We start from the raw sequence: 7,581 nt of genomic DNA, 5'->3' as shown, positions 1-7,581 counted from the left end.
TCACATGTTGGAATAAACATGGCAAATTGTAGAGTTCAAAGGCAAATTTACCAAAAAACAAAACTATTATTTATTTAAAAATAAATAAAATGTGTGTGTTTAATATTGTACAATATTAAGAAATAATAATTCAATCTCATAGTTCTGCTTTATCAATAATAAGATAATACTTATATTCAGAAATAGCTATAATTGCATCAAAACTAATGGTTAAGCTGCATTAAGGAACAAATGCTTACACATAGATCATAGATTGTGTTGTCACTTTAAGAGCATGATGGGGTGAAATTTGACCTCAGCTCTCATGAGGGCCTTTCCCCCAATGTCATGCCAGAAATACTTAAACATAAGCAATGCAAAGACACTAAGCAAAATTACAATATATATACACATAAAAAACCTTCTAGACATGCTGTAATATAAAGTAATATTCTGTGTTCAACAATACTTGTTGAATGTTTTTCTTGTTTCCCCCCTTTGGTCGTTTGACAAATCATGGTCTATAATTAGTACTGTTGCTTAGCTGGAATGGGCATAGAAGGTTGAGCATGCACCCTCTCCCAGTGTTTACTGTCAGGCGCAAGGCAGCCAGCATGTTTGTGTCGAGTGTGGGTAATGGACGAATTGTTGCCTGAAGGCAGACACCACAGGAAGCCAGAGATCTGGTACGATTCACTGATGCATGTACTAATATAATGCAATAGACTTAGCTTGTTGCCAGTAACGTGACTGATACTGCCTTCTTTTGACATGTCGGAGCATTGACCTGTTTAGCACTGACCCTTAGAGCAAGATAAAATTATTGGTGCATCAAAACGAACTAAATATGCTTTTTGTTTTGGCTAATAATTTGTTTTGTTTTGTTTTATCTCTTCAGATACAACTTTTGAAGGACCTCCAGGATGTATTTAGGCTAACGGTAACACTTCTCTAGTTTTAAGCTATCAAGAGACAAAAAAAAAAATGGATTTGAGAGCCAAACATGGTTTGACGCTTTTGGAACAGCTAAATCGAATGCGGGATGCTGAACAGTTAACAGATGTGGTTCTAGTCGCTGAAGGTGTTAGCTTCCCATGCCACCGTGCGGTGCTTTCTGCCTTCAGCCCCTACTTCCGCGTAATGTTCACCTGTGGCCTGCGTGAGTGCACCAACCGTCAGGTGGTGTTAAGAGACATGCCGGCCCCAAGCCTGGCCCTTCTGCTGGAATACATGTACAGCTCCAATCTTCCACTCACCACAGCCAATGTGCAGGGAATCTCTGTTGCCGCTTTTCTTCTACAGATGGATGATGTTTTCAGTCGTTGTCATATCTACATGATTGACAACATGGATGCTTCCAATTGCCTGGGCATCTATTATTATGCCCGTGATCTAGGGGCGGAAGAGTTGGCCGACCAGGCTCAGCGCTATCTGCGACAGCACTTCACTGAAGTGTGCCTTGGGGAGGAAGTGCTGGAGTTGGAGGCACACCAGTTAGGGGCATTATTGGGCTCAGACGATCTTAATGTCTCACGGGAAGAGAGCATTTTGGATGTGGTGATGTGCTGGGTGAAGTACCGTCCAGGGGGTATAGGCTCAGAGGAAGAGAACCGGGCCAGGCATCTTCCAGAGCTCTTAAAGAAGATACGTCTTCCACTGGTGGGTGCAGATTATCTGAAGGGGACTTTGAAACGGAACACAGCACTTTTAGCTGATGCCGAATGTCTTCAGATAATGGAGGAGGCAGTCGAAGCAGCGAGCTTGGATTCGGATGCTCCACCCCGTCGACTAAAGCTGCGCTATGGCATGGAGACCACAGACCTCCTGCTCTGCATTGGTAATGACGGCGGAGGCATTCGCTCACGTTATGGAAGCTACACAGAGCGTAGCTTCTGTTATGCTCCCAAAACAGGACGGACTCTTTTCATCACCTCCCCAAGATATGGTGATGCGCTTGGATATGTCTTTGCTGGGGTGGTGACTGAGAAGAATAACATTATTGTTGCAGGAGAGCTGGGAGCAAGAAGGATGTCAAGACAGAAAGACAGAAATGTCGAGATTTTCATGTGAGGCTTCGGCAGGAGAAAATTACAATAATACTACATATGCTTTCAACATCAAATAGATGCAGGCAAACCTTAAACTAATCTGTTGATTACAGTACCTAAAAATAAGATTAGAAAATTTGATAAAATCTATCACATTTTTACGGACAGTAAAAGAATCACAGACAAGAATCTAATATTTGCTATGTCCCTTTCAGGTACAACAAGGAAGCTCAAGGATCCTGGAAACACTTGAGCTCAGCAGAGTATCGTGATTCTTACGCATTGGGCTCTTTGGGAGAAAACCTCTACCTGATTGGGGGTCAAATGAAGCTGAAGAACCAGTTCCTCATCACCAACAGTGTTGAGCGTTGGTCTCTACAGGGTGGACCATGGCGTAGTGCTGCCCCTCTGCCCATGCCACTGGCCTATCACAGCATAGTTCGGATGAAGGGCCGCCTGTATGTGCTCGGGGGACGGACGCCACAGGTAATATACCAAAATAGTGCAAATTTGCCATCTTTATGGTACAATCTGCAAATATATTGCACAAGAAGAGTCATGAGAATATAACATTTATGGAGCAAATAAAATAAATCACTATAATTTGGAAAATAAAAACAAGTGGGGATCATAGTAACTGTCTGTTTACTGCCTTCTCTCTTTCCCTCTAATGCACCTGTCCTGCCATGTCTCATGAACGACAGTCATACCGCACAGATGACGAGCCTGACCGCATGAGTAATCGCCTGCTTGAATATGACCCAGAAACCAACAAGTGGAGTGAACTTGGCCCTATGAAGTATTCAAAATACCGTTGCAGTGCAGTTGCACTCAATGGGGAAATCTATGTACTGGGTGAGAACGTTAACAGGATGAGTACAATGTGAAAACTTATTTTATATAAAGGATAATTTTGGATTAACTTAAAGGATAAAGGATTAATTTAATACTGCTCAACACAAGAAGCTTATGATAGTAGTTATCATTACAATGGTTCACTCACTTTCATGAAAGCATAATCTTACCCATGTGTGAGACCTTGACGCCATTCTTCCAAAATGTTGCTTGTTTCAATTTTACATTTATTGATTCACCTTAAGGGAAAAAAGTAATAAAAACAACCTAGGCATAGCCCATAAGTGAATTTCAGTGTCTCCTCCTGCAGGTGGTATTGGGTGTGAAGGTGTGGATCGTGGCCAATCACGTCACTGCCTTAATGTAGTGGAGATCTACAACCCTGATGGGGATTTCTGGAGGGATGGTCCTCCTTTACCATGGCCTCTCCTATCACTTCGCAGCAATGCATCAAATGCTGGTGTTGTTGATGGTAAACTTTATGTCTGTGGATACTACAAAGGAGCAGGTAAAATATGTATTGTAATATCAGTATCAATTGATTTACTTCAGCCTTCAACCTGATGTTAAATTCATGCAATCACAAAATTCAATTCAACACCCATTTACAACATTTAATTAAAAATGTACTCCACTCTTTTCCAAGATCGTCATGATACCATCACTAAAGACATCCTGCAGTTGGATCCCTGGGAAAATGTATGGACTGTGGTGGCAAAGCAGGCTCTGATGCATGACAGTTATGATGTGTGCTTGGTGGCAAATCTGAATCCTCGTGGACTCATGCCCCCTCCTGCTGACTTGGTAGAGGAATGACAACACTATCTATCCAACAGTGATTTCTCATTTAAACCAAATATGCATTTTTTTCATTCACAAGACAACTGAAAACTATAGATATAGGGAGAGAAAGGCTTTAATAAATAGTTATGAAACAATTTTAATTTACAATGCTGCAAGTGCGTTAATGATTATAACTATGATACATTTTAAATTTTTGGATTTCAGATATTACCAATAGCTAAGGTATATAGTATGAGTTAAGATATGCGTTGAAGATTTTGAGATACTCACAAAAGTTACAGATCAGATTAAGTAACACTCCAAGAAGCAGTGCTAAAATATGATGTTACTTTAATAGCAAAGTAAATATGTATTGCAGAGTTGCACAATACAGTACATGTACTGTAACTTTAAGCAGTCAATGCAATTTAATGTTAATTTGTAAAACTTAACAATGGCGAAATCTGTCAAATTCCAACTGAAAATAAAGTTGAATATAGTTTAAAACTATTTTATACCTGTTGATGTTGCACTAGGGTTGTCTAAAATATGTGTAAGACCTAAACAAAGTATGCACAAATTTCTCAAACATGCCTAGTTACAGAATGTGCTTGAATGTTATTGCTTTAGAGTCATACAGCATGAGAAAAACAGAACAAATTGTTTTCAGATCTAGCAAAGGCTGCCTATTTGTCTTTATGTTTTTATAATCCATACTTCAAAAGGAATCAACAAGGTAAAGCAACAGAAGAGGAACATGTCTATAGCAAGGAAAGTGGTTAGAGAACAAGGTTTGCATGTTCACAGGCAATTTCAAGTTCTAACTTTCAAAAAAATGAACATAGGAGATACTCTAAATAATGTCTCAAATGTAAGTGTAATCAGAATACAGTATGGAAGTATTCTGCATCTTATTCTGAGTCATTAGTGAAGTCAAAAAGCTGCCAGAGGCCACCTTCTCCTTCTATGACACTAGCTTTAGGTTCAGGCACCACATTTTCCCATTCAGACATCTTGTATTCCACCATCATTTGGGAGCTGTCTGTGTCCTCAGACCACAAACTGAAGGGGTTTAGTGGTTGTTCAGCAACACACCTACTGACAGGAGCTACGGTGGCTTGCTGCTGTAGTTTTAAGCGATTCTCTGCAACAGATTTGTTGGTCATTTTCCAGTAATCGCAAAGAGAAGCCAAAGGCTCGCTGTCTTTTTGTTCACACTGAAGGTCTTCGTTCTGCTGGCTGTCCTTTGAGAAATTTGCTCCTTTTTTTCTAACCGGCTGTCTTTGTGGGAGAACAAGGGCTCTCTTTTTCCCCCTATAATTCAGTGATTTTTGGCGCCTCTTAGGTACTTTCAGTGGTGGCATCGCATCAGTGGCAAATCGGTTCTCTCTCACATGTAGTGGTTTTTCAGGCTTCAGGTCTACATACTGTCCTCCATGTTCCTCTATGGATGCAAAGGACTGAACATCCACAAGTGGGCTTGAAGGTCTGGTCTCAACTAATTGTGTGTCCCATAAACTCTGCGAAGCATCAGTGGAAACCTCCTCTGTGACTACTGTCTGCTGTCTTTCTTCAGGCAGAGCATGTGCATTTATCTTTCGTGTCTTCTGTGTTGTGAGTGGACACTGGTTCTGCTCTGCTGCTTTTCCTGAATAAATGACAGGCCTGTTGCATATCATCTTGCTCTCGTGTTCTTTTTCAGCTGATATGACACAGAACCTCTCTAATAAACCAGGTGATGTCTGGACCTCACTGTCAATCATTCTAGCCGAGCCAGGTCCTGTCATCGGCTTGTGAATAGAAATCAAAGCACGAAGCTGAGACAGAATTTTTCCCAGCATGCTCTGCTCCTTGCTCTGCTCTGCTTTCAGATGTTTCAGATCCTGTTGGAGGTTAAGCATGCCTGAGCTCAACTCTTCTGCAGCCAGACTGCTCTATTTAATAGAAAATAAATGTTGCTTTATTACCAATGCCAATATAAAATACATTATTGAAAGCTTTGCATCGATTGTCGGTATGTGTAGTCCTTACCTTGGCATCCCGGTCTCCCATTTCTATTTGTGTTTGGCTCTGCAGAGTCTCAAACTGATACGTTATACCTTCTTTCACACTGTTCAAATAACCTTCAACTGCAATAGACAACGTAATGTCATAGGTTATAAATAAATAACATTTACAACACTTATTTTAAAAATTTGTATCTGATCAAATGATCTTTAATGATATGATATCAGTGGAATTTAGGGTGCCAGCATAGGGTAACTGTTAAGAACCATCTGCATATATTTAAAAGAATAAACAAAACATAGATGGAAAAAAATCATACTTGTTTTTGAAAAAGTATCCAATTTCTCCATTACAACTTTGGTTATGTCATTACTTCCATCAATGCGATTTAACAAAGTCTCTCTGGTCTAAAAGGGAAGAGGTAAGTCAATTATAGTATTGAAACTATGACTCTGTGCAATATAAACTAAATGCATTAAACACGCGTGTGTGCCCTAAGTACAATGCTTACATTTTCCAGAGATTCCTGCAGTTGTAGAATTCCATGAGTGAGAATTTCCCTAAAAAGGGAAAAAGTTATATTAAACAATACGATGGGACAGAACCAAAACTACGTGAAAAACTGCAATAGGAAACTAGAATAGAATAGATTTTCACTGCACAAGGATTAAGAGTAGACTAATTACCTTTCATATTTTTCTTTGGCTTTTCTCTTCTCCTCCTCAAATTTGTCCAACATGCCAACAAATTTGCTACTAGTGAAGTTTGAGATTTTGCCATCACCACCAAACAAAAACGGCTTAGAACTATAACTGCTGGACACCATCATTTCCTTCATCTGTAGACGATTTAGACTATTTAGAATTAATATGAAAATTTAAATATAACATTTTACAGACTTGTTCACAACAACATCAGTTTTGTGGGCCAAGGAAAAAAAACAATCAAGTACATGTTCATTTTATTATACCTGATAAAACATGTTCTACAGACCAAATAGATAGTTTAGGCCTGAAATATTTACCTCCTGTGAGGTATGCTGAGAACCTCTGCTCTGTCCACTCATCTCTTGAGTAAACCCTTGTGAATTGTCAGGCCACATTTGAGAGCCCAACAGAAACTGGGAGTCACTCAGGCTGGAGTAGTCACTGGTTCCCGGACCCTTAGCAGTTTTTATCCCTCTATAACAAATAGAGCGCAGAATACACAAACATAAATATAAACACTACATTATTAGGCCCTATTTCAGGATCATTAATTGGGTAAGTGTAAATAATAGTAAAAGTAAGCAGACAAATTCTCTAGTAACGTTACAGAATTCAGTTATGAGACGTTACCCAGAAGTCGCGGGGATATTCAGCATCTCCTTTATATTCCACACATTGGGCTTCATATCCAGGCTTTCAGTGTCAACACATCTATTTCCACTAGAAATAATAAACATGAAATTAAAATGATGATTTGATTTAAACAATGACTTTTGTTTTCAAAAATATTCCAAAATTTATCCGAGCGAACGTAAATTGTCAAAAATGACGGTTCACGCGCGAGGTCGACGTCTCCCGTCATTAAAGCTCAGCTACTTTTCACGACTAACTAACGTCAGCGAGAAAACAATCGTTAGTTAATTTCAAAGAAGTGATACTTACCAGAAATTTACTTGTTTGATATGCAGTAATGATTCTGAGGCAATGTAAATAAATTCTGGTGTGAGTTGATGCTGGCAGTTACAGTTTAATGAAGCTTTTAACAGACTGCGGCGGTTTTCCCGCGCTACGGAATTCAAATAGTTCGCGCAGCCAGTAAATATTTACCTCTGAAGTTCTCCATTATTTCTAGGAAAGGTCGATAGGTGGCGCTATTTAAATACTTATAAAGTGTGCGAAAATATTGTCGTTTCGTTTATATC

The 7,581-nt window shown here is 39.5% G+C and overlaps 2 protein-coding genes across 3 annotated transcripts; one reads left to right on the top strand and one right to left on the bottom strand.

The window, feature by feature from the left end:
• Window positions 1-511: 511 nt before the first annotated feature.
• On the top strand, window positions 512-5,342 carry kbtbd12 (kelch repeat and BTB (POZ) domain containing 12). Its single transcript, XM_079376538.1, has 6 exons — window positions 512-665; window positions 878-2,045; window positions 2,243-2,513; window positions 2,732-2,882; window positions 3,193-3,390; window positions 3,529-5,342. The coding sequence occupies exons 2-6, from the start codon at window positions 964-966 to the stop codon at window positions 3,696-3,698; spliced, it is 1,872 nt and encodes a 623-aa protein (XP_079232664.1). The 5' UTR covers window positions 512-665; window positions 878-963; the 3' UTR covers window positions 3,699-5,342.
• On the bottom strand, window positions 3,783-7,497 carry ccdc36 (coiled-coil domain containing 36). 2 transcript variants are annotated; one of them, XM_079376543.1, is made up of 8 exons: window positions 7,322-7,476; window positions 7,010-7,099; window positions 6,697-6,853; window positions 6,359-6,526; window positions 6,184-6,232; window positions 5,992-6,079; window positions 5,697-5,794; window positions 3,783-5,599 (listed from the first exon to the last, which is right to left on the bottom strand). In XM_079376543.1, exons 4-8 carry the CDS (start codon window positions 6,508-6,510, stop codon window positions 4,577-4,579), a joined length of 1,410 nt encoding a protein of 469 aa, XP_079232669.1. In that variant the 5' UTR covers window positions 6,511-6,526; window positions 6,697-6,853; window positions 7,010-7,099; window positions 7,322-7,476; the 3' UTR covers window positions 3,783-4,576. The 2 variants fall into 2 exon arrangements, with proteins under 2 accessions (XP_079232669.1, XP_079232668.1); XM_079376542.1 differs by having other exon boundaries at window positions 3,784-5,599; window positions 6,359-6,510; window positions 7,322-7,497.
• Window positions 7,498-7,581: the final 84 nt, after the last annotated feature.

This window comes from Barbus barbus (assembly GCF_936440315.1).
Source record: "Barbus barbus genome assembly, chromosome: 25".
Lineage (NCBI taxonomy): Eukaryota > Metazoa > Chordata > Actinopteri > Cypriniformes > Cyprinidae > Barbus > Barbus barbus.
The sequence above is the reverse complement of the archived record's forward strand: the minus strand, read 5'-3'. Positions and strand labels throughout refer to the sequence as shown.

What these genes read in the sequence shown, in the direction of transcription:
- kbtbd12 (XM_079376538.1), top strand. Translation starts at nt 964, where the DNA reads ATGGATTTGAGAGCCAAACATGGTTTGACGCTTTTGGAACAGCTAAAT. An exon ending in TCGGGGGACGGACGCCACAG is followed by an intron (nt 2,514 to 2,731) that starts GTAATATACCAA and finishes CATGAACGACAG; the next exon opens with TCATACCGCACAGATGACGA. An exon ending in TGGGGAAATCTATGTACTGG is followed by an intron (nt 2,883 to 3,192) that starts GTGAGAACGTTA and finishes CTCCTCCTGCAG; the next exon opens with GTGGTATTGGGTGTGAAGGT.
- ccdc36 (XM_079376542.1), bottom strand. Translation starts at nt 7,065, where the DNA reads ATGAAGCCCAATGTGTGGAATATAAAGGAGATGCTGAATATCCCCGCG. An exon ending in GCCAAAGAAAAATATGAAAG is followed by an intron (nt 6,233 to 6,358) that starts GTAATTAGTCTA and finishes TTCCCTTTTTAG; the next exon opens with GGAAATTCTCACTCATGGAA. An exon ending in TGCAGGAATCTCTGGAAAAT is followed by an intron (nt 6,080 to 6,183) that starts GTAAGCATTGTA and finishes CTTCCCTTTTAG; the next exon opens with ACCAGAGAGACTTTGTTAAA.